General features: G+C 38.7%; 1 protein-coding gene across 1 annotated transcript in view; it reads right to left on the reverse strand.

Annotated features, from left to right (window-relative positions):
* The window catches only part of FAT4 (FAT atypical cadherin 4), a 150,382-nt gene that overhangs the window by 40,758 nt on the left and 82,102 nt on the right, over window positions 1–27,522 (reverse strand). The window contains exons 4-8 of the mRNA XM_035554857.2: window positions 26,238–26,499; window positions 23,268–23,618; window positions 18,012–18,934; window positions 17,086–17,260; window positions 87–267 (exon numbers count right to left, since the gene is read on the reverse strand). Of these exons, the coding sequence (XP_035410750.1) occupies window positions 87–267; window positions 17,086–17,260; window positions 18,012–18,934; window positions 23,268–23,618; window positions 26,238–26,499 (1,892 nt within the window). The remainder of the gene's footprint in view (window positions 1–86; window positions 268–17,085; window positions 17,261–18,011; window positions 18,935–23,267; window positions 23,619–26,237; window positions 26,500–27,522) is intronic.

A 27,522-nucleotide genomic window follows, 5' to 3' on the forward strand; every position in this document is an offset into this window, starting at 1 on the left:
GTCTTGTTGATGATGGACACTATGAAAAAAAAATCTTCAGGCGAGGTACGAGGCAGGACTGCACTCAGTGGTGCTAAACGACCTACCTAATAACGGCATTTGTAGAAGCATCAGCGTCCGAGGAGTTTACTAGCAAAATATCTGTCCCTGTAGGTGCATCCTCAGGAACAATGGCAGAATACACATTAAAGGCGAATGTGGGCACATTGTCGTTGACATCATCCACTGTGACAGCGATGGTTCCAGTGCCAGTGAGGGCAGGAGATCCTGCGGGAAAGTGGGATAGAGAATGCCAGAGGTTACAAATACCACAGTGTTAATCTGAGGTCTGCCATCCCCGATTTAAAGCCTAATGATTGAACATGTCACAGCTCACAAAGCGAGAAAGCCAATTCAACATACGGGACAAGGTCAGATTTGTTTCAAAGGCATCTTGACATTAAGTACAAGCTGCGAAAGAAAAAGAAAAAACAAACAAAAAAACATTTTTTTTTTTACTCATTTCATCTAATTCCAGCAACATTTTGTAATACAAGCTCAGTGGAAAAAGACGGTCTTGGAACCACTCAGAAGCCTTCCTGTAACAATTAGGACCAATTTGAACATGTGGTTGCCTTTGAGAAGTCATTCAAAGGTGGCACACTGACAGCCGTGAAGACTCCAGCCTTCAATTTACTTATCCGCAGAACAAATAGAGTGGAAACAGTGGCAAACCCCAGCTTTCCGCACAGTACTTCCACTGCCGGTCACACCCTGACCTAGAGAAACCTTCCCTGAACGGGTGAGAAGGTTGCGTTGTCTCCAGACTCATGCAGCCTTGATTTCCCCGTAGAAGCAAGCATCTCTAGCGGCAAGGAACGCTGCAGCACACTGCTTGCCCTGATGGGATATTGCTGGTTTACAGGAAATCGGACTAATTTAACCTCCAGCTTTCCTTCTTACCCTGATACTTAACTCTGGAGAGCACAAACAAGTGAGAAATGGCATGCATATTCATGTGCAGTCTCTCAGTATTTATTCCCTTTAAACTTTTCCTTTGTCAAAACCGGAAAAAAAAAAAAAACACCAAAAAATTTTACAAGTTCATGCTGTATTTGATAGTTTATTGCTCTTGTTTTGAGCCAACAATCATCAAGACACCTTCTGCTAACCAAATTCTTCACTGAGGGTCCCTGAAAAAATGGGATCCTGTTATTCTTTGAATACCTAGCAAAAGTGTGTGTGTGGAGGTGGGGGGGAATAAGAGAGAGAGAAGAGCTCAAAACTCCCATCATACAGCACTTTTACTCAAAAGACAGATGATGACCATGCCTGGTTTACCCAAGATTGGATTCCTTTCCCCCTCAATCTCAAAGACACACAATAATTCACTATTGGCTGGACTGGGGAAAAAGCAATGCTAATGAAATGCTTTGGGCCAGCACCCCGGAGATCGGTTTGAGTTCTTGCTGAAAGGAAAGTTTATTACACTGAGCTGTCATTTGATAAAACACAGGCAGTCCCTGTGTGACTGCCCTAATCCCTCCGTCCCAGCAGATGATCAGGTCACTGCTGCACAAGGTTACTGCTGGGCCTCAGCATCTCTGCACTTGGGTCTCACGCGGTCCTGGCAAAGGCTCCAGACATTGAGCTTTTGTAGGAAAGAGCAACTGATGACCCGTTTTCCCCAGTTTTAACCCCTGCAGGCTGAAGGAGCATCACACCATCTGAGGGAGGAGCTGGGAGCAGCTGCTGCTGCAGGGGAAGGAGGTTTCCCATCGCGAAATACTTTGAAGTAACTCAGCATAATGCGCAAACAGACCGAACGAATGAGTGTCCAGTGGAGACATGCTATAAATCTTGCAGGGCTCACTTCGAAGCCAGCTGATGGGACAGGCTGGACCACGATGCTGAGGAAAGAACATGAGAGCCAGAGAGGATAGGTTTCACGCCATGGCCGCGCACAATGGAGCCCTTTCTCTGCTCTGTTCTGAGGTAATTCATTCTGCCAATTAATATACTTTCAGCCACGAAGGTTACATTAAGTCACTGACTCATTTTTTTTTACTTTTTTTTTTCTTTTTTCTCTATTTTGTCATTTAGCCAAACACTTATAGATAGAAAGGGCTGCAAAAGTGTTCCTGATTGCTGAAATATTGCCCATGGAGCGTTTATTATTACTGCATTAAACGAAATGGAGTCCTCAGTGGTATTCGCTGCGTGTGTCATCAAGCTCTGGCCTTCCAAACACATTTAATCGACATCCATCTCACAGCTAATGAAATGAAAAGCTGAAAGTTGTTAAGTTTCACAGGTGATAAAACAAATTGTGCATAATTCAGAGATTAATATTAGGTAAGTCCCATTCAAAGAGCATCAGTAATGCAATGCAGCCTGGAAAAGAAAGCTAACTTGCAGCTAAGCCCCAAAACTCATTGTTTTAGATGTAATTGCTGACTCAAAAAGCCAACGCTGGAAAATTCAATCTGTGAAGTTTCTTCACAAAATGAACCGCAGTGGCAGCTTCTCCGGAAGGTGCCATGAGATGTAACCCAACGCTAGGGAGGTGGGATGAGCTCAGGCACATACTGGCGGGGTGCTCTGCAGGCTGAAAGGGGCTGGGGCTCAGTGCCACGCCAGCTGCATTCACAAGACTTCCCATCAGCATGGGGAAAAGGAAGAGGATGCCTATGTCTGCTGGCACAGTACTGCAGGGACACACACAACAAGCAACATGCTGCGATGGGTTGTGTTTTTCTCCTGCATGGCTATTAAGTCCTTGATCCCGTAATGGAAAGAGATGCCAGAGGTAGTATTTGCTTATGGGCTATGGATATTTTCCTGCTCAGAGTTACACTGATAACAGCAACTTTTGATTCACCATTTGCCTCCAGCCAGCCTCAGTCCGCTATCCTCTGTGAGCAACATGAATTTGTAGGGTACACCAAGCAGGTGCTCCAAGGGTCAGATCCCAGTCCTGCTGAAAGCCATGGAAACTTAGCTGCAGACAACCATCAGGCCTGGTATTTCACTCTTCATCATACTTTTAAGTTTAGACATATCCAATAATCTTCAAAGTTTCTATTTGGCTACTTCACTGTTCTGTTGTTTTACATGGACCATTGAGAGCAGGCGATAATGCAATGCAGAGGAAGAAAAAGGACAGATTTTTTTTTTTTTTTTTTAGCCCTGTACTCTCTTTTTGTTCATTTATGGCCTCACTCCACAAGTGTTACCTGTCTATATATTCCTTACCAATGCAACACACTTGTCAAAAGCAGAGCACTTGCATGAATCTGAAGGGCAGTTGGCTCTTCATAAGGCACTTGATGGCCATTACTTCCCCATTGGATGCATCTACAAGGCATAGCACAGGATGGACACATTTGCATTAGCCTTAGAGAAGTGAATATACCAGCCAAGGTTGAGCACCATACTAATAAAATTAGCTAGGGTATTATAAATAACCCAGATCTCATTCGGTGCTAGCTTGTGGCTCACAGAAGTATCCCAGAAGTCCAGTATTAATTCAGCTGTTTGCAACATCCTAAGTCACCATTCTTCAGTTCAAAACCAAAAATCTTTCTCATTTTACTTAGATGGAAAAACTCACACATCTACGCTGGTTTCCTGTCTATGTAGTTCTCCAAGTGTGCCTTTTTTCCCCTCTAAGTAAAACATCACGTCCACAAATTTACTCCTTTATTCTATTACACTGAAAGATAAAGTTGCAATTTCACAGAGTTCTTAAAGCTTGCATTCACTTGAAATTAAACGACCAGCTCACATTTCTGCAGTTACTGAGAAATATAAGAAGAGGAAATTACAAATGAAGTAATTTTCTATGGAAAAGAAATAGCTTGGGGCCAAACTCTACCGTCCTCAGTGAACTTCCAGTGAAAGTTCTGCTTGCATAAAGACCACAGAATTTGGCCCCTGGTAATAAGTAGGTTTCATAAAATGTAGATGTCATATTTGTGGTGAAAGAAGTACTTTCCATGGTCGGGCTGAGTTCCCAGATTTCTTAGTTTTGCTTCGATAGCAAATCTTCCTCAATCAGTTATTCCAATTATGTTAGAGCATCATCCTTTTTTTTTTCCAACTGTGTTTAACATTTTGCATAAATAAGTGTAGTAAATTTTGTGTAAATTCTGCTCTATTAGCCAAACACTCAGGATGCCCCCATTTTGATAAATCAGGCATGTTTACAATCTACGTAAAATTGTTGTACGCAGTCACACAAGACTTTGCATACCCCTACAGACAGCTTGGAGTGCCACAAATGTACTCTTTTCTTTTAGTGAGCTTGCATGAAAATTTATACCAATTTTTCATAGTATTTTGGACTATTTTTCAGCAGTAGTAGTAATTATTTGTCAGACACCCACCTCTTATTTAGAGCATTTCCCTAGAGCTATACTACTAGCTCCTTCAGATTCCAAAACACAGTCTCTCACAAAGGCTTAAAACATTCATGTTGAAAAAGCATTTTCTAGACAGACGGAGGAATGAAACAGACATCAAATGATTAATAGCCAGAGAACATAAGTTAACTCAGGGAAATAAATGGGAGAGATCAGATTGTCTGTTCAGTGACCATCAGATCTTTAAAACTTAAAAGATGACATTAATATATCATTAATATTATTTTGATTTTCCAATATCTGTGTGCTGTGGTCTGTTTTTATGAACTGAACAGTTAATTTTCTAGGTGACAGCCGTACATATACATTAAGCAGAGAGCCCCGCAAATGTCCACACGTCATTGTTGAAATAAAGATTAACCTGGGATAGTGTCAAAATAGCAACGCTGAGTTCAGGAAGAAAATTGCTTCCCACGGATGTTCTTCCAAAAATTTAAGCTTTTTGCTTACATCTGCAAAGTAAACATGTGTCTGGGGACGGAGAGAAGGAGCAGACCTTGGGAGCCTGCTCCTTGGAGGCCCGCAGTGGAGGACAAGTTGCAGGACGAGGTTATGAGAGGCCACCTCGGGCTCATCCAGCTGTGGGCCGCAGCTCCCCTCTCTGTAGGGAATGTTTGAGGAGGTGATGTGACAAAATGGCAGCAGGGGACCATGGGGTGGGCAGGGAGCAGCAGAGGGGCAGGAGCTCTCTTCTCTCTTACCCTCCACTTCTGCCTGCTTCAGCAAGGCAGGACTGGCAGGGATCGCCAAGCACGTCTTCCGCCCCATCCACTAGTCCTCGTTTGTGGCTGTTGGCCACAAAAAGAGGATGATGCTGCAAATGTGTCAGTATAAAAGTTAGAACTGGCCCTAAAGAGAAGTTAGAGAATAACTAGAAGTTATTTGCTCCAAGAAATTTCAGGAAAAGATGATGTGCTGGGAAATCCTCTCGACAGTGGGGTAGGTACTGTATGGCCTACAGCAAAAATTAGAAATAGGAGACTGTGCTCATAACATTATCCACAAATTGTTTGAAGTTTTAATGGATCCTGGGTTTTGTCTGTGCCATAGTTAGCACAGCAGATAGTAAAACTATTATTCCTTTCAGAAACCAGGAAGTCGAAGTTTTTGCCAGCATTAAAATATCAAAATTAGGTGCTAGAAAACTAACAATAAACTTAGTAAAAAACTAGAGATACATTTTACTTAAAAAAAAAAAGATTAAAATTAAATAAAATGAATCTAAACAACTAATCCAAACTCATACTGCAGGCAGTTTACCATGTTTTGTGGTAAATTAAACACATCATTATCCTGAAAATTGGAAAGCGATTTAACAGAAGTGGAATTTTTGCCTCACTGAAACGTGTTGCTTTGCAACAAAGCGGATTTCACTTCTGCAGTCAAACACTCAGTGAATGAGTCCCAGGGCTAGAAGCTGTATGTGTTATTACAGAGCACTAACTTTTTCACTCAAGTAAACAAGGCCTGTCTCATAATAAAGCAGCCAATCTTTCTAAATGCATTTAAATGCAGATAGAGTGTGCTGAGCCTCACACAAGCAAAGAATTTTAAAATAAACATGCAAATAAAGTAAGTTAAAATGCAACTAGTTGATTTTCAGTACACAAGGAGCTTGATTTGAAACATGGATAAGCTTAAATTAATTTACCTGGAATACAAAAGAGAGTGCATACGCAAATGAGCAAAATAAGTAGTTAGTTTTACAAGACTGCACCACAAATATTCACCCTGGCTGGATATACAGACTGTACTTTGCTTTCCTCTTACTCGTTTTTCATACATGCTTTCCTATTAAATCTTAAAAAGCAAAAGCTGAAATAAGTAGTTAATAAACATGTGTAATAAGAAGCTTAGAAGCTACCCCTACTTTCAGTCACTTCAACAGGTGAATGACAAATGAAACCACGCATGTGCCCAGATTTCACAAATTTCTGAAAGTGTCAGATCTGAATTTTAAGACAGATAAGTTGGTACAAAGCAGCAGCACTCACACCTCAAGCTTCCCAAAGCTGATTTAACTGAACTTTCATTTCACGAGAACAAGGGAGTCCCTAGGATAGCTCTGCATGTCTGCTAGCATCACCTGATGAGAAAAAGAGACTTTCCTTTACTGCATCTGATATTAGAAACCTCAACATCTTCCTTCATCCTCCTAGACTAAAGAAGCTGTGAACAAACAGACCTAAATTTGTGAATACATCCATCATTTCAAGTCATCAAATATATATATTATATATATGTATATATATATATATATATATAATCTTCACAAGACAGAGCACAGGCTTTTTCAGGCAATTACAAGTCCAGCCCCACTTAGATATATGCATGTGCACACATCCTCATGAATGTTTTGACAACATCTTTATCTCTCTGCAAAAGAAATCTCTGTCCCAAATAGTGATGCATTACAGGCTCCCTCAACTGCTTTTATCTACACAATTTTTACATTTTGATAATTCCCTATTTGAATAACTGCACTCTATGGATTCTCTAACCTTTGCAGTTTCACAAACGGGGCAACACTGAACTGCAATATGCTATTCAGCTACTCAATAGCTAATTATACTATCAAAAGAGTGGGACTTGCGTGCACACAGTTTTAAGTTCCTCGGTGTATACACACCTTCCCCTGTCCCTTCTCTTATCCTCTGACCTGCTCATCAGAACAAGTTACATGCAGCTGTTTACCAAGAGAGAAAAAATGCTATTACAGAAGCAGACCCAGCAGAACGGAAATAAAGACTGAAAATAAAACCTACACAATAAACCAAAAGTACAGTATACCCCAACTTCAAACTGTTCCATGTAACAACCTCTTTCTATACCCATCCACATTATTATAAATGTATCACTTATTCAGCTGAAAAACAGTAGCTGTTATATTCCTCCAGTTTAGCATTTTTCCCCCATTGCTACTTTTGTTTAGCAAACTTTAAAATTGATGAAGGAAAGGCTGAAAGATTCTGACTGCAGAATGCAGATGGATGCTGGGCTTCTGATATAAGCAGATGTCAGCAACTCGTGGCTGTCAGGTTTTGCTTTCCTTTCACAAAAGCCACAACCATTTATCTCATGTGCTGTACAACCCTCGACAAACACTTGTAATCTGTTAACGTCTAAGTTACAGGTCACTCACTGGGGATGGTGCCTAGAAAAGATCCATGAAGCTACCACAGGTTTTTTTGCAAGAACTGCATTTAATTCCACAGCAAAAAATTGCCTTCTTCCAAGTAAGTTTCACAAGAAAAAGGCCAATTTCTCACAACTTAATATAATGCTTGTAACAAAAACTGGTAAAAGACTGCTTTTAGGGTGCATCTCCATGTTTCCACGGTGCACGCAGTTCTCCAAGGGGAGGCATGACGGTACACACCACCAGGGCCTCTGGTGACTGTAGCTAGATTTAAAGAATAACTTAAAGGCACCGAGATTTAAAAAAAAGTATTTTCTTAAAACCGCCAAATTACTTAACCTTATTATAAGTTATTGCTGTAAACAGAAAAAACAGAGAAGCTGGCTCCTGCAGGGACTGCTGACTAAGTCAATTTTTGACTGCTTGTGACTCCTGAATATCCCACAGCAAAATTCCTGTAATGCATGATTTTGAATTATGCTTTAAAAACACCCTTTATAAATAGCAAAGATTAACCAGCAGGATAAGTGTTGAGGCCATATGTGAATGTTTTACTGATTTTATCCTTGTAATTAAGGCTTCCTGAAATTGTAGATTTGTTGTTGAAGAATCAGTTAGCAAACTTTCAATTTGTAAGGTGTTATATTTTATTTAGAAAATGGTTTAAGATAATTATGACTGGAAAAGTCTTACTATTTATCAAAGGCTGAAATTTTTTCCTTCCATGCCATAATGACTACTTTCGTTATCTTAGTGTTTTGAAAAAAAAATTACATTCAGCAAACTGAGCACATTTGCAGTAGGATTTCATATAACAGTGATGTAAGCAGAAGGGCAAACATTTTACACTAACTTTCATTTAAGAGTTCCAAGCTAATCATAGAGAGATGGATGAATGAATAGATGAGAGGAGTGTAACAGCCTCAGAATTTCTGAACTAACAGTTCTTTTTTCCTTGAAGTTTTTTATTGACTGCTAAATCCTACAAATTAAGCATTATATTCTTACTCGTTTTCCAGTTTATATAAATGAAACTTTTTTTTTTTTCAAACAGATATACCTACTTTTTTCCCCTCTAACTAGCAACAACATTTTAAGAAATAATAATAGTAAAGAAAAAATAGCCAGGAAAACACCGAACGCAGCTTAAATGTCTGACAGTCCTGTTCTCATTCATTTGGATCAATAATGCACAGTATTTTTGTTGTACTGCGCAAAACACAAAGAAAATTAAAATGCCTTGGCATATTTCTGAAGTTCAATTCTCATTTTTTCATCACTGCCCGTCTATATATCCACAACCATTTACTGGTAATCAGCAGACATATTGTATACATGACTGTCCAATATATATAATAAAATATATAATATATAATATTATATAATATTATATAATATATAATAAAACTGTACTGCAGTGATGGTGGGGCTGAGAGAAATAGATCTTAAGATCCCACACATGAGATGACACTGAGGATCAGGACAATATCTGGGTTGTTTAATGTACTTCACGCTGATTTGAGCGGGACTGACTGCTGGTCAAGCTGGTAATCCAAAATCCATAAAGCATGGTGGTACTTTCTGTTTGACCAGTGGCAGAAGGAAACATTGCCATTGGAACTAGATGTGAACTGGGAACATGGTCACAGTAGAAGCACAAAGGTAGATGAAATATATTCATGACAGACAACAGCAGCATAAAGTGAGAAAGGGAAAAACAAAGAAATAGAAAGCAAATAAGGAACTGTAAAAAAAAAAAAAGTGTATATTAATCTTCTTTGGCTTATGAATAAACATTTCATGCTTGAATCCCATTTGTATTTGCTACATATTACAGTAGGTGTCAATGAATCTTTTGTGAACACAGGCTGACATTCAAGAAACTAACACAAGACACAATTGTACAACTTGAGAAAATAATGGTGTTTCAATGAAAGCAAGAAAAGTATTTCACAGCAGTGCGAGCTGTCTAAACAAAAGCATGGATGGAAATAAAGGAGAAGAAACATCCCTACTAAGTAGATAAGCTACCTGAAAAACTGAGTGGTGAGGGTTCTTTGAACTATGTCTTCCACACAATACAGTACATAGTACAGTCGATCCCAGCTTAGCGTAGTTCAACACTTTTATCATTAAAATTTTAAATATTTTGTCATTAATCAGATAAATTTGTAATACTGAGTTAAAGATGATGCTAATTGCTTTTATTAAATGAACCCTTTAAAAAGAAGCAGAAACCAGCTTCAACATTTCATGGCACACACATGCCTGGCAAAGCTGTTATTTGTAGCCATTTATTTCTTTTTTTTTCCTCTGTTACTTTTATTAATAAATATACAAATATTTTATAAATATTTTTGTGATAAGAAATCGTGTATAATGACAAACAACACTGAAATACAGAATATTCCTCTTTCCTTCATTTTTAATGCAATAACCTCATAGAGCAAGCAATAACGTCATCCACACTCATTATTCATTCTTTCTACATGGCATCAAATTATGTTCATTAAGAGATAAGGGAATTCTCATCACTATTTTTGATGAACCAAAAGAAGAATATTAACTCTAACCCAACCAAAACCAGAAGACAATGAAATGGAAACCAGTTCATCCAGCAACCTTCAGCTAAAAACAGATTATCTCATTTGAACTAAGCTTGCCAGTGACTTGCTGGGTTCTCCACAATCTCAACACAAGAAATGTTTGAATGGAGAAGCACGTACTTAAACTGAGTATTTTTCTAAAAGTAGCAAAAGTATGCCTGAACTAAAGAGGATAAAGATTTTAACATGCATTTCTAACTCTGCTTGCCTTGTCCAAATAAAATCCGCCATCAGCTGAAGTTGGTCTCAAAGCTGAAGTTCTGCCTGTGATTTTAACCTAAGTGAAAAAGTAACTTTCCTTCTTTTCATAGGTATTTTAGCTTGTGTTGACCAGCTTGAGCCGCTTGCCAATCCGAACACACACCTCTCCCGCACCCCACCCCGGGGAATACATACACTTGGATTTAGTCCAGAGACTCTCGCTGAACTATTTTGAAAAAAGTGATCTAATAAGGAAGGTTTAACTCCAAATAAAAGACCGAATCCCTCAAATGGTATTCTGGGTCTGGATTACACATCTTGTAGGGCAGTCCTCTGAAGGGATGGGCTAAAGCCTCATCTCCTCTGGGGAGTAAATATGTCACATCATATAGACATGAATACACTCTCTTCCTTGACAATTACTCCCTGGGGGACATACAACTGACTTTGCCTTACTCCTGCTGCCTAAACATTTTTCTGAGCCTGTTGCCTTCTAGAGAGAAATTAAAACACTGCCAAGAGTTTCTAGGCTCTCAGAAAGGGTAGGATCCTGCTATTAGCCTTCCACAAGTGAAAAAAAAAGCTGCTATTGATTTCCCTCTCTCCTGATTTTAGATGATGGTAACACAAAATAAATGCTGTAAACTCCCTGATGAGACTGCTGCCAGTTTTCCTCCAGTGTGCTTCAGAAATAAATAAATAAATAAAAAGACATGCTAAACTACTAAAACAATAGCTTTAGTACCAGTAGCACAATAGTAAAAATAATACAACTAGTAAAATAGCAAAACTAGGCTCAAAGTAGATAGTATTGGCATGAGGAAGAGCTTCCCTAACAGCATGGAAATAAATGGGGCTGGGATAGAAACCAACATTCATTGTGGAACAGCTGTGGCATAAAACAGAGCAGAGAAGAGAGCATTCATTATGTAAACTGCTAAGCACCAAGGTAAGCATACGTCAACTTCATTTAGTTCACCAATGGCCGAAGTGATGTGCATATTTAGACATAACATATAAAACATGGAAAACAGGCCACTTCTAAAGGAGATTTTTGAGTTGTTTGTTTGTTTTGAGAGCACCAAGATTTAAAAATAGTTTAATTTGTTTTAAAAATACAACTCATTCTTTTAAGGCAACATCTTTTCACACTGCCTGTTAAGTAGAAACAGTATATGCTAAGAAAACAGGATAAGTATAAATGTCCTTAAGCCCAGTCATATAAATCTCGCAAAATGTTAACCCTTGAGACTCTTTCTATTACTGGAAAATAAAGAGGCTGAAGTTTTTCTAATACGAAAATACAGTCCTTTACTTGTCACCCCAAACCAGGAAATACTTCAAAACGTGTCAAACGAAAGAGTGAGAAGAACAATACAACTGCATTGTCAGATTTAATTTGATTTTAAGATTGAAGTGAACCAAAAGCATATGTCAAATGAGAATTCCTGAGAAGGATATAACCTCTATGTTTGGTTGCCCTCCTGCATTCTTGAAGGAAAGAATGCGTAAGTTGAGGGCCAACATTTTGTAAAGAAAAAACATATGGTTGTTTTTTTTCCACAGGCCAGGGAGGTATACGACGATCAGCTAACTAAATATATTTATCAGTCCACTGATTCATTTCTTTCAGAACTATTCACCTAAATCAGTAAATAGCTTATTTAACAAAATAATTAAAAAATGTACAGCAACACAGCTAATTAGAAACATCACATTGTGATTTTGGTTTTATTGTGGCAACATGTCGTTCTGTCCAACCAAAACAGATATGGTGGTTGCAGTTTATTTAAACAGTAGTCCTGGGCAGCTAGCAGGTTTCCAGATGTGCTACTCTACCTCCCTGTGACCAATAAATAAAAGGAGGAGGACTGCTGGAATGCTAACATTTTCTCCAGAAAATGGCTCAAAGAGTTAAAGCCCCCGGATGATAAAAGCGGCTGCACCAGTCCTTGTCACACTGCCAGGACTGACTGTTTACCCATTGCTGGGTCCCCACCAGATGGGGTGAAAAAAATAATTTAGAAAGTCTCTTTTCTCAACCATTTTGCCATGAAGAAGGGTAGAGCTAAGCAAAACAAATGATTTATGTGGTAGAAACAGTCCTGTAAAGACACATTCAAATAGCTGCACGTAGGTTTCTTGGCGTTTATGTTAGCAGATATTTTGGGGGAGCATGTGCAATTTAAACACTATCGTGTTATTCCACAGTCCATCATTTTGCTTGTCACTGTATTTATAATTCACACACTCTGGTCTACAGCTTGTGCTGCAAGAGGGGCTCTAAATTGGGATGGGTGAACTTTGAGGTTGAATTATGTTTTATATCTCAAACAAAGCCACAAGTGTACAGCTCCGGAAGATGCTTTGTAAAACCTTACTACTTAGAGCAGAAGTCTCCTGAGACCAAACAGTAAGGTGGAAATGCAAAAGTGAGGGAAGAGGCTGAAATCATGAACCTTTGTGCAGGCTGTGTCATGGAAACTGGGCACGAAGCAGACTGCGTGGCCACAACTCACTGTGTCATCTGCCACACTCATCTAAGCACCAGAAAATGTTTTATCAGTTTTTGCCCTCCCCCAGAGGAGAGGGAAAACTCTGTAGGCCCAAGATCTACCTCGAGGACTAGGTGGAGGATAGCAGTTAAGGTCAAGGAATAGCTGGACCAGAGCCAGGACGATACACAGATCATGACACTCACTTCTGGTCTGAGAATAATCCTCGGGAAAACATTTTTCCGACAAGTGCCCAATTCCCATTGCTGGTGCAAGTTGTCCTGCCAGCAGTCCCTGTCTCACCTGCCCAGCACTCTTACGAGCAGCTCGGCTCAACTCTTAATACTCAGTAACTCATGAACTCTTCTCACATGTCCCTAAATCCAGGCTCCGGGAGAGCATGCCTGCAAGGCATTTTGAAGCCTAGAGGCTCCTCAGCTAGCACGAGCACCCGATCCCACGCAGCCCTGCTAGCTAGCTCATGCTTCACATATGAGGGCTGATGCTTTGCCATGTCGTAATCCTTCATCTGCTACAAATAGACTCAGGGTATGTCCTGCCAATATGTGTTACAAAACACATAAGGTACGGGGTGAAGCAATGTGCATGAGCGAAGTGTCTACGCCTTGTAGAGAGGCCATGGATTGTTTTCAGTATATTAGACTGACACCTCTAGATAAAAATAATTAATTTTTCCATCAACTTCTCAATAAACATTATAAAAGAACTATAAGAACCACAGTCACAAACTGATGAACTGATAATAAACATAAGTAAGAAATCCTTGATTATGTTTAGGGAGATCAGGAAGACATCCAAAAAGTTGAGAATCCCTCAGTCCTTATGTCTAAAGGTGCTTCTAAGCATGTATTGTGTCTGATTCTTTGAAACAAAGGGAAGAGTTGGCATAGACTTCTATAGGAGTAAGGTATCATCCTTGAATGTTTTAAATTAGTCAGTACAGCATATAAAAATTGAGATGTAGATCCTAAAAAGAATGGGAAATGGGCTGGACGCAGAATTTTGCCCTTGATGTACTACCCAGACATTTCCAGAGCTAACTGCATCTGGACGTCTACCATGATTTTTATCTGGAAAAAAAAAAATAAATAAATAAATAAGATGCACCATATATGGGCAAGCCTGCTGCTTGGGCTGCTAAAGGCAACCCAAAAGACTGTTTATTACAGCTAATAAAAGCCATACTCAAAGTGCAAAGTAGAATACCTTTCCCTTGATTTATTTTCGGAGATAATACGGATGTGGATGAATTCAGACACGCCTGCTTTCTTCAACATTTTGGCAGGCACTGCTTTCCTCCTGAGGAGCACAGTTCTGTATGTGTGTTTCTCACTGAATTTACTCTATGTAAGATCCTGCTGTCTAGGAACAGAAGCATTATCTAACAAATTCAAGCTAAGATACTAGAAAGAAATAATTACATGAGGCAAAGAACTGGACATGCCTGTGAGAATCTCTTCTATAAATGTTTATCAGCTGCTCAAGAATGTAATACTTGAAACACTTTTCTTACACGTTTCAAGATAGTGTCACTGCCATCATTTTGGTAGTACAGCCAGAACTACCTTATTTAATGAATGCACCAACTAGTAAAGGTCAGTATGTTGGCACCTGGATATCCATCACACACCCATACTGGTAGCTTTTAAAACATTTTGTATATTTTAAAGTAATACATTCTTCTTCTGATAAGCTACAATTTGTTTTAAAAGAGGTTTCCTCCTCCATAATATTTTTCTAACTTGGCTGCCAAATGTCTACGGTACTGCGTATACATTCAACATATGATAATGTAATATATAGTAATATAAAATTCGAGACACAGCTAGACAGAGATCTCAGAGTCTGTAGCTTGGTCCGTTTGTTCCACCTTTTTGTGACAACCATCACTCCTTAAGAGGCCTCAAACAAATTATATGCCACAGTGTTCTTTACCACCTAGACTGCTGAACTCAGTATGACTAATTTAAACATAACAGGGATCCCATAGGATTTCCTCAGCATGTAATATATTTAGAGTACTCAGAGTACCTGTTATGACTGCGGTCCGCAACCTGCTTCCATGAAATCAAGGGAAGTTTTGGCATTGACTTCTGCAGGACCAGGAGATTTTCCCGTGGTACTTTAGTTTAGATAAATCATAACTAACAGTTTTAAATGCTTTCTTTGATAGTATGAATTTAGGGTAAGTCTCCAGTCTGATCAAAAGATACCGTCTAACTTTATCCACAGGGTCGGTAAAAACTATAGCAAATCATATGCCTATGCATTAGTCATGTTGTAAACTTTTGCTACTCTAGATAGCACACTCTATCTCATATTTAATTTTAATTAAATTTTAATTAAATTATTAAATTAAATTTTATTATTTTAATAAATCATATTAAATTTTAATTAAATCAACTAAAACATATTTAACTAAATAAAACAAATACTCTAGAACAGTTAAACTTAACTTTAAGTTACTATTTAGCATCTGTTTTTGAACACTTTTGCTAGCATCTTTTAATATTGACAAGAGGGAGTAATATCTTGTGATTTAGCATTATGATAACATAGCTATTATTTTATATAAAAAATCTTCAAATTATGCTTGATCAGCATAATATCTGTGTTTTTAAACATAGGAACTAATGAAATATGCTGCTATGATAACATAGCTATTATTTTATATAAAAAATCTTCAAATTATGCTTAATCAGCATAATATCTGCGTTTTTAAACATAGGAACTAATGAAATATGTTGCTATTCTTGTCAGCTACTTAAGGCAAAGGCCCCATGCACACTTCATGAACTAAAATCTCCTCTGGACTAGTTGAAAGTCAGAAGTCTCCCAACACAAATAAATATTTTCATTTGCTATGGTTGGGTTAATTTTTGGGGGGATTTCATATTTTTTAGGAACCAGAGTTTAGGAAAAGATTATGCTATTGTCAAACTTTTGGCTTATACATGGTGCTAGGCGCAGGGTGAAACAGATTTCTTGCTCCTTTTTCTGGGAAGAGTAATTGTTTTCCACTTGACACATCCCTTATCAGTTCAGACATCGTGTATTTTTTGTGTAGGGCTATGTGCTATAGGGTCCTAATTGATGCCCAGTCCTGCTAACTTGGACTGGGACAGTAAACAGGCATCAAGGATCTGCTTTCTCTTATATCCAGCCTCACCTTCTGAAGGAACATAAGGATATTCAAGCCCAAGCACATCCAAGTCACAAGTGAGCACTTTGCAGCTATACTTTACACTGGTAAGCCAGTGTAAAAAAATACAATGCAATATAGTATATCTAGCCAAAGTACAAGACAAATGATACGTCAAGTCCTAAAACTGTTTCACAACTTCAGCTGTGCCCAGACTGTGAAATACCTGAGCACTGCTGCAATAGGAAAATATAAGCCATAGATATTGTCACTGACATAAGATCCTGCACACAATATGGCAGAAAACAAAATTGCATCAACTTGTCAACAAGTTGGGATTGCTTCTATTTTTATTAATAGAAAGTAAGAACAAATTCTGCAATAAATTACATCCCATCAGACTCTGGGGGACTGGAGATCAGTCCAGAATATGATGAAGAATGTCTTTGTTACTAATATTCATACCCAAATCTGCAACCAAATTTTATGCTCAGACACCTAAAGTAAAAATGTGATTAATCTTCATAACAAGAATTCATGTCTGTGTTTTAAACTGAGGGAACTTAGAATACATTCGGGATTTTGGAGCAAACGTAAGACTGGATGCTGAGCAAAGCAGAAAATTAAAATGCTGAAATATAAATTGTCATTACTTTTCACGGGTAACATTTCAGTAAGATTAATTGAGTAGTCCATAGCTGCTTTCTGGCCATTGATTTGACCTGTCTGCACATTTCCAATGACAACATTATACAGTTTTTCATTGCCGTTCATGAGGCTCTCATGACCCAGGTAGGATCACTTACTACTATGGGGGAAAATAAACCAACCTACCTAAAGCTGTAGTGAGTCCTAATATCGCACAACTAGACATAAGGATAAAATCCTGATTTCCAGAAACTGAACTCCCTTTGACATCATGTGAGCCCGGATTTCACCCCAGAGATCTAAACTGAAGCTTGTGTACAAATCTCCATGCAGTACAATTTCAGACCATCGTAAAAGTATTTCTTTTACACCCAGAATACAATGTTTTCAAGTGATACAAGATTTAACCAGAAGAGACTGTGCATTTTACCTGAATCAGCAGCGGTGATGAGTAAAACATACTGCTCCTTTGTCTCTCGGTCCAGGCTCTGCACCAAGCGGAGCTCTCCACTGGCTGAGAGAATAAAGGCTCCTTCTTCATTTCCACCCACGAGAACATACGTAAGCTTGCTGTTTAGGCCTTGATCATCGTCCCTTGCTACAACCTACAAAAGCAACACAAAGATATGGGGAGAAATATCAGTATCTGGTAAGTGCACGGTCTGCACAATTTTATTGGGAAGGAAAAAATATTCTCTATGACATTAATTCAAATTAATGGATTGAATTAAACCCAATGCCTTAAGGGCTATTATAAACTATCAGTAATTGTACAAAGACTTAACACAGTGGTGATGGACTCAAAAGCGTTGTTTGAAAATTTTTAAATAGTTAATTACTTATTTTTCTCAAGCATAAACATAGTAAAGACTGCATTGGGATGTAGTGAAATACGCAGATGACTTGGTATAGGCTGAGCTGAGTATCAAAGAAAGCACTGCACATCCTGCTGTCTGAATCCATTTAGTGCTCTTTCAACATTTGGATCAGAGCCTCATCCTATGTAGGCAATGATCAGATGGAGAGATTTGTTGCATCGAAGTTGAGACTGACCTGAGAGAATAGACCAAACTCTTAAAGTCCCAGTGTGCGTAGGAAGATAGGTCAGGTGAAAACAATGACAAAAAAAGACCCTTCAAAGCCTAATATAAAATTTTGGTAAAAAACAACTAAAAAAACAAAAAGGAAAACAAAACATCAACCAATGCATATTAGATTACAGCCAAAAGAGAACTTTTCAATTTTGTCTTTTTTTTTTTTTTTAATTGTGGAGGAAAGACACTACATATTAACAACATATCGTAAGGCACACTAATAGTTGTAGCAAATACATATTTATTTGCTGAACGTACTCACCTGAAGAATGACCTTGGGAAGCATCTCTAAATTCTCAGGGACATTCACGGAGTAGGGAGAAAGCTCAAATGTGGGAACATAATCATTGACATCCTTCAGAATAATATTGACTGCCGTGGTGTCAGTCCTTGGGCTGCTTCCACGATCGGAGGACTGAACTGTCAATGTATAGGAGGGCTTCTTCTCTCTGTCCAAAGGCTTAGCAACTGTTATCACCCCCGTCACAGAGTCAATGCGAAACTCATTATTGGTATCTCCACTCACGATGGCATAGCGGACTTGCCCGTTTGTACCCTCATCTCCATCGGTAGCAAGTACCTGGATTAAATCTGTCCCCGTTAATGTATTTTCTCCCACCTCTACTTTATAAAGCTTTTGTGCAAAAAGGGGGTTGTTATCATTAATGTCGAGGACTATAACTACCACATCTGTAGATGAAGAAAGAGATGGCTGACCCTTGTCGGTAGCCACCACGGTCAACGTGTAGTTGGACACAGCTTCTCTGTCGAGCTCCCCGGTTAGCCTGACTTCCCCATCGATAGTGCCGATGCTGAATTTGTTTCCCAGAGGCCTAAGCAGACTGTACTCGATGTAGCTGTTCGGACCGCTGTCGGGGTCAGTTGCCTGTGCTTTGAACACAACCGTATCTATCGGCGTGTTCTCTGGGATGTAGGTCAGCTTCGGAGAGATAAAGCTGGGAGGGCTGTCGTTCACGTCCAGCAGAATAATTGAAACTTGGGCTGTGCTTGTGTACCTGGAGGCCGGGAGAGGGGCCATGTCGTGGACTTGCACGACGAGGCTATAGAAAGATTGGCTTTCCCGATCCAAAGGCTGCTGGAGGCTCAGCACCCCGCTGCTGTCGATGCCAAAGTGTCCTGCACTGTCCCCAGAGGTGATGCTGAAGGACAGCTGCGAGTTGGGGCCTGGTCAGGCAGGAGAAAAAAGATAAGAGCATGACTTAATCTCACTGACCTAGATATAAATGTTTCTAGCCTCATTTCCTATCAAAATGAGGATTATATGATCATGCTGCCTGTTCAGCTTCCCCATCATCATTTTTGAATCCATCAGCTAATTTCAGGCAAGTTTCATGGTGGAACAGAAGCCTTTGAAATAATTAAATTCTGACATGAGTTGAAGAGAGACAGGGAAGGATGTTGCTAATTAGAGGGAACTAATTAGGGCACTAATTAGTGCCCTACTAGTGCCCACAGAGGGAATGGCCATCAGAGCTTTTCTCTGTACTTCTTTCAGCGGGAGCCTCACGGTGAGAACATGTGTAATTTGTTCCATCTATGATGGTTACGGACAAAGGATTTAAAGCGTTTTCTTTCAGAAACCAAACCTCAAAAGTTCTGCTTCCTACAGAACAGCTTCTTTGTTCCTTTCTTCCCATTTCTAGGCTACATAGTTATCATTGATTTAATTATTTTATGAATTCTTCCACCCAATTAAAAACAAACAAAAAAAAACAGAAACTGCCATGCCTAGATGGAGCAGGCCAAGAGTGAATACACTGGAGAGGTATGCTTACCATACATGGAATAGTGTTCAAAAATACGAGATGAACAGCCTTCATCTTATGACTGAAACATAACTAGCAATTATGGTCAGGGAGTGATTTATAATTTTGGTAAGGAAAACGCATTGTGAGTCTTGACAAGGCTACAAAATGTCCCTAAATATGCCATAGAGCAAAAAAAATATATTACATATATACACACTTTTAAATATAGTATACATTCATATTATTAATATTTTAATTAATTTTGATTTTTTCTTCTTGTTTTGGGTCATGAAGAATGTGTTTTATGATTAGCAGATTAACAAAGTGTTTGCTACTCATTTACCCCTCAAACTCACATTTTCATGCAAAGAAACCAAGCCGCCTGATTAAGCAGCTGATTACTTCATTGTGCATTTAGTCATTTTTACTCAGGAGCTCTTTTCCCTCCAGCTGAACTGTTTTGATATCAAAATTATCCCTGTATTCGATTTATTAATCAATGATGTTTATTAAGCTCAGACTTAGGAGCTCTAGTCCTACTTGCCATTTCCCCAGTGGCTACTCTAATTGGCATCTTTCTCTTTCTCTTCTTCTCTTGTAGAAACTTAATTAAAAAGTAAATAGAACCAAACATGAAAGACAAAATATTTTAATGCAATTAAAAAAATACATTTGTACACCAGATATTAGTGTTTCTATGTTACTTTGACCAAGTGAATTACTGTGAAAATGTAGTGCTATTCTATTTTTTGTTCGGCTGTACTTTAAAATGATTAATTATACAGATAGAAGTCTTTGATTTCAGTAAAGTACTTTCTGGCAATTCAAGATTTTGGCGATTGACTTTGGAAATGGGTAGGAATTAGATCTTACAGAAGAAAATTATTTTTTATTATTTTTAAATACAATGTTTTCATTGTTTTCTATGGTGGTGTATTCCTATTAAATTTACTACTTATTCTTTATCTCACCTCTATGTAACTTCTCATTCCTTGCCCTGTATTCTCATAGGTCTTAACATTGCTAATGTTTATATAGATTAAATTGTGGTTCTCCTGAAGCAGAAGGAGATTTTCCTAAATATCACTGGAGCTGGGACTGCCTCTTAATGAACTATTCTGTTTCAAACAGCACACAAATCTGGAATTATGTACCTCATCCACCCTCTCTCTCCAGGTTAGGAGCTGGGTTTTTCTTACGGTGAATGTGGGGGCATCCTCTTTGCTTAGGTTTGGGCTTATTTCATTCCAGTGTTAATACAGTAAAACTCTGAGTAACAGCTCAGACATGAAGCCACCGGTTTCCATGATGGTCTTTTAAAGATCTCATTCCTATTTTTCTTTATTTACTGAGACAAAAAAAAAACTATTTTTTTTCTTTTCCATAAATAAAAATACCTATAGTCTATAGGTATGCTATAGAGTCTAACTTCCTAGTCTAACAGGGAAATTTGGCAGGCTTTTGCCATCAGGAAAATTTTAACAAATTGACATATGTTTGCTTTGTCCCAAGAAAATACATTTATTTTTCTGTTAATTAGATATGTAAATATATATATATATGAATCTCAAAATGAACGTATTTAAGGAAACTGAGTCATTTATTGTTCTGTAGATGAGCTGATGTTTATTATGGATTTGTATGGTTCAAGCTGACATAAATCCCAGGGGTGCATCAAACAAGAAAATGACAGTGGGAGCTGTTTCACAATCACAGTGAATTTGTTCTTTATCAGTGTTTGTGTACCTAAAGCAACAGGTATACCTCATTAGAAAACAATGTCTTTTCAGAGCTATTTCAAATTTGGGGATCATGTAACGTAAATAATCAATTAAATTATATTTGTGTGCATTGTCTGAATCACATGCAGTGCAGTATAGTACTAGTTATTTCTGTACTCCAGATAAATTCAAGAAAACACAGGATAAAAGGTTTGGGGCTTCAAACAAAAATATAAATAGATGACCACATTTGCTGAAGTTGCAGATCTGTTGGGGAACTCAGCCTGGCATGCTCTTGGAATGAAATTTCTGCCCTATTAAATTTTAAATCCAGCCTGTTAGAAAAGTCAGTGTGACAGAAAATATAAGAGGCAAGATAGATATCTTACTTTTCATGGCATTGCTCCTCAAATGCTCATTTGCTTCCTTCCTAATTGAGTGCATGATGAATGTAAAATGATACGTCAGTGCTATGACAGATCACATCCATTGCATGCAGATGGAAATTAATGTATGAGGTGCAAGAAAAAAGGAAAACAGACCCATAATGGCTAAGTGAAATTAACTGTCAAAAATGTTTGAAGCCAAGCATCGTAATCCTATTTTTTTAAAACTTGTTTTTTTTCCCCTTGTTTGGTTGTTAGGGTTTGCAGGTTTTTTTTCCTTCTTCATTTTCTACCCACTTTATATTGTGATGAAACCAAAATTATTTGGACAGGAAAAGACAAACTATAAGAGGGGATAGATGAGACACAAACCCATTTCTCTACATGCCTGAAGGAGCAATCACTTCCCTGGATATGTAGATGCAAGCACAAATTCCTCCTTCAATATATAGTTAGCTTACATAAAAATAGATCTTTGACAAGAGTAGCGAAGAAGAGATCCATACAAGAACAACCAATATCATGAAGGTCTAATTTCTAGCTTGTTGGCTTATCTTATGGAAACTTCTCTCTCTCACTTTCTCAGTTTGATCTCAAAAATAGTTGTACAATCCTTTATCACTGAAAGCACTATCCATCAGCACTTGAATGTTCCCACAAAAATGTCTGAGTTTGAACAAAGCATTTCCTGAGGGAAAAAATGTTTCACTGAACAAACTTGATGAGCTCTGTTGTTATACATACATGACCTGGGGTTCCTTGAAGCACATAGGTGCTTTGTGCTTGAAGCCCACATTTCAGTGTAAGACATTATGGGCTTTCCTGAGCCTCCAGTTGAGAGGAGATGTTTGCTTAATTTGTCACAAAATATCCCTCACCTGTAAAGTCAGTGTGAGTGCTATAAATAATTTTGTATTAAGTCACCCTGAGTAATGTCTGTGGACACGTAATGTGCAGTATGCTACGGAATCATTTTTATGTATTTTATGACCATATTCTGCAATTATTCTTGTTTGGACATAAATTATATGGCAAAATGCTTAAGCAAGCTATAAAGATCGTATCTTTAGCACTCCAACACATTAACACCTTCTAGATGTCATAAATAATCCCAAGATTAAAGCTTATTTTAAAGAGAAAATTTCCCATGATCTCTTTTAGTCAGTTTTTTAACTCTGCTATCCATACCCTATAGATCACAATCCTCTTAATGATATACTTAGAAGTTACGGTACAGTTCAGGATACGTGATGTAATAATTGCAGATTAAATATCTTATAGCAGAACCTTACTGAGAATATATCATAAAATTAAAGAAAAAACAAACCTGAAAGTATGTTTAGGTCTAATTTAAATGTGCAACCTGAACACCATAATTTGTTTGCTGGTGCTTAACTCTTGAAACTAGCTCTAGATAAAATGCAGCTCCTCTGCAATTCATTGCCACAACAGCAATATGAAGCCACCCTCCTAAACCTAATGTGAATACGAGAAAAATTACCTCTACTTACACAGCATGGAGTAATTCTAAGCACACAATGGCATCCTAAGGATAGTCCTAATTTGCCCTTTCTACTTGATCTTCTAATACACTGCTAATGTGAAATATGCATTTATCATCAGAATATAAGGAAAAGCCTACCATCATCTGCATCTGTGACGCTGAAGTTGAGAATAGCAGATCCTGGAGATAGGTTCTCCATCAAAGACGTGCTGTATGAAGCCATGCTGAATACTGGTGGGTTATCATTTATGTCCAATACATTGAAGTACACTCTGATGGTAGTAGATTGGCCTCCTCCATCTTCCGCACGGACGGTCAGAATATAATACTGCTGTGCTTCGTAGTCCAATGCGCGGGTCAGGTTGAAGACTCCAGTAACGGGGTTCAGGAAGAATGTACCCTCTTCGTCATCTTCACTCACAGTGTAGGTGATTTCTCCATTTATACCAGAGTCATCATCTGTGGCTAGGATGGCCGCCACTAACGAACCTGCACAGCATAAGAAGAGTGCAAAACAAGTCACTCATAAAAGACACATCACCGATGTGGTCAGACGGTGCTCATTAACAAGCATCTCTGTAGAACAAAAGGTGTTGGCTGGTAAACATTCAAGCCTCAGAATTGTATGCCTAAATTTTGTGACAACTTTTTCAAAGCTGAGAGGAACAATATTCAATATGATGTTTATTTTCAATGGCAACTGAAAAAAATACACCAAGAAATGGTCAGCAATATTTGGTTTTATCTTTAAATAGGAGCATTTCGAGATACCAGCTGGGGCAAAAATAGCTGTTCTCCTTTTCTGTATTTTCTTTCTGCTATTCAAAGGACCTTTTTCTCTCCACAGACAAATACAAGTTCTGAAACCTTCTATATACTTCTAATTAAATGCAGAAACTGAAATGTCAGTACTCACACCAAAAATCCCATCTCTACTTTTTGAAAAAAAAGTGCCTTAGGAGGGTAACTCTGGTTAGAAAGCCAGAAACCTTATAGGGGTTCATTCTTCAATGTTTTTTGAAATTCAACTCCTTATGAATTTGTGCCATTGTTTTCGTTTCTGCATAGCTGCATTCACATGACTGACCTATCTTACTAAAGTTTGGAAATTCAGTGTCAGTTTTTAGTATATTGAATGCTAATAATAATTGAATATAATTAAGATCAGCTCATTTCCAAGAAAGTTAATCATTTAACTTATTTTTCCTGGAACCAGATGAATTACATTTGCTCTAGCACAGTTAATTATTTTCGAGCAATGTGACAACAAAAATTGCTTATCATCAGGATGAAGAATAGTGCTACAACTCTGTTTAATCCAGCTGAATATTCTGGTATCTTTTCCATACATTTGATTACCTAATGCTTTTCTGATTGCATGCTAATTGGCAAAAAGGGCTGTTCCAAAGCTGGATCGGATCACCAACCCTCCCGCGAGCCTGCAGCAAAGAAGGATCAGAGCGGTGCTGACCTCTGTGCAGCATGCAGGGGTAGGGAAATGCAGCAAGGAGCCTCTCTGAAGCCCCGGGAAGGTGCAACTTGCAACCACAGCTGCTGGGCTGCAAGGGGAAGGGGGATACTCAGTGTGCATACCCTCTGGGATAGAAAGCAGACCCTCAGAGGGGAAATCTCACACTGTTTCTTCCTTCTGCATCACTTCTAATACAAAGCTGGCCTGTTTCTTCCTTCTGTATCTGCCACCACTGAGCCTGGTATAAGGCGCAAATTCACACCCCATACACAATTAAGGAGAGAAGCCTTGTCTCAAGAGGGAGGGGACTATGCTCACCATTTACAGTGTTATTCCTGCTAAAACAAACTGAGCCTCAGGACTAGGAATGGCAAGAGAGAATAGCATAGCTGGGGATCAGCAACCAAACTGCCCAATGCTACACAGATGTCTTGCCTCCATTACTTCCAAATTCCTGAAGCACAGCTGACTGCAGTATACTGCTTTAACACAAAACACCACTGAATTTTGGAACTGTCACTGTGGGACAGAGCGCAGAAGCTGGAGGCATGGGGGTAATCTCCGTTGTCCCAAGCTGAGCCTCCCACGCTCATGAGTCTAAGCCCTAATAAAAGCTTCAAAGCTATCACTATGTCATTTACATCTCCTTTGTTTGTTTATGTTTTAGAAAAAGTTTCTAAGATGCTTCAGTTACTAATAAAGCAGATACTGCTTTTATGCAAGCACTTTGTATAAAATACTGGAAACTATTTATTGAGAGAAATATTAATTTCTCATCTTGAGCCACAATATATAGCACAATTTTGAAAAGTTTTTGTTGTTGTTTGGTTAGTTGGTCTAAATAGTTTCTAGCTTAAAACCTGACTTGTAAACATCAAACCACTATTACAAATGAAACAAGTTTTAAAAGAGGAAAAGAGCAACTCAAAAGGTTTGCAATTAATTCAAGGAATCTAGGAATTACTTATCTAAAGGTTAAATTTTGTACAAAAAGTTGTCAAAACTAGAAGTCAAAGATGATATTATGAAAATATGATGTTGGGGTTAGTAACTGAATGTGTGTCTGAAATACTATTAAGAAATCAATCTATAAATTATCAGCAGCTCAATGGTAACCAATTTTGTGATCCTACCCTCAATGCATTAAGTATTATAAGTCATATTCACTGAAGATGACTAGCATCACCGCTGCATCTTTTCCATAAGAGTACAGTGTTTCCATTCTGTAAGTTTTTCCTTCTATTACTTTCCTGTTTTTATTTATTTATTTCTGTTTGTTTGTTTTAATAGTAACACTCAGAGGTTTCCATTCTGATACAGGCATAATTCCTGTTCTGCATCTAGGAACTAAGGTTTGTTTTTGTGTTTTTGTTTTGATTTGTTTTTTGAGTGGCAACTATTTCTCTCTTTCCCAAAAAGAAATATTACCCTATTGTACTGCACCAGTGATACTGATTTGCTAGCAAGCAGACTTTCAGCATGACATGATTCCCTCTGTCTCTCCATCCCACCTGAGAGATGCCTTTGACCACTGCTGCCTCCTGGACAAGTTAGAGAGGTTTTCTCTCTCCTCCTCAAATCCCTCTGGATTGACAAAAAGAAAATTTCAGTCAGTTTTAGGGTCATTTCCTATTTACCTGGCGTGGTATCTTCTGGGATGTCGAAGGAATACACTGGTTTGGAGAACTTGGGGATATGGTCATTAACGTCACTGACAGTGATGTTTATTCTCATGTCTGAGGACTGCAGGCCATCATCAGCACGAACCAGCAAGGAGTACTTGGAGCGGCGCTCTCGGTCCAGGCGCTTGGTGGCTATCAGGTCTCCTGACTCAGGGTCAATGTGGAAGCTATCATCTGCACCGCTGATAATAGTGTATGTGACAAGGGCATTGGCTCCCTAAGCAAAAACAGAAGTGGTCAAATCAAGTTATTTGCCAGGAAAACCACATCATAACTTTCATTAAGGCAAGAACCGTTCCAGTAACTGCACTTGGCGAAAATTTTCAGAACGGTTTCCTTTAATAAACAGCCTTCCTGCCCAGTCTCAGCGTCAGTCCCCCAATACAGATGCCTACACACACAGTTTTTATTTATGAGACGTGAAATGACGAGATTGTTCAGATAGTTTTTGCTCCACTGTTCATAAAAGGGTTGCATCCAACCAAGACCACAAAGCCCTAATACCTGTTTTAATCTCAAGCCAGCATCACCAGGCAATGCAACACCTTCCCTCTACCAGTGATTAATGTTTATTCTTCTTTTAAATTGGAAGGTGAAATTAAATGAGCCTGCTGCCCGTGGGCACAGCTCTGCCCTCCCTCTGTCACAGGAGGTGGGGTGGAAGGAGGAAGACAGGGAGGCATGCAAAGAGGGAGCCAAGCACCAGCTCCATCAGCTCCTGGTCAGGAGAAACTCATGGGAGCAATGAGTGCACAGGTGTCATACAGCAGCCCCCAAAAGGTCAATTTATGCAAGGAAATGCATTCATCCCCATGAATAAGCAGCCCTGAAGTGACAAGTCATGTGTCACTGAAATCACAGTTCTGATCTCTTGGGTAGTGCTGCCAGTCCCTGGAAGTCAAAAACATTTGCTTTGGGTTGAACAAAATATCTCATTTGACCGTGTGGAAAAAAAAAAGAAATGAAATAAAGGGGAAAAAAAAAAGGGATACATGTGCACTTTGAGCATTTTGGTTATAAAGAAAATGAAGGAAAAGCAATTTTACACAGAAAAATATTTTTTTTCTTCTTCTTTAAGGGTTGAAATTAAAACTTTGGGGAAAAAAAAAAAAACTCTAACTCAAATAGTGACACGACATGTTTTGCCTTAGCCCTGCCCCATCACAAATGGGCACTGAAGGTTTGGCAGCCTCCAGAATGGCACACTTATGTTCCACGTGCTGGTGATGCCCAGCAGTGT

Source organism: Cygnus atratus, chromosome 4 (genome assembly GCF_013377495.2).
Source record: "Cygnus atratus isolate AKBS03 ecotype Queensland, Australia chromosome 4, CAtr_DNAZoo_HiC_assembly, whole genome shotgun sequence".
Classification (NCBI taxonomy): Eukaryota; Metazoa; Chordata; class Aves; order Anseriformes; family Anatidae; genus Cygnus; species Cygnus atratus.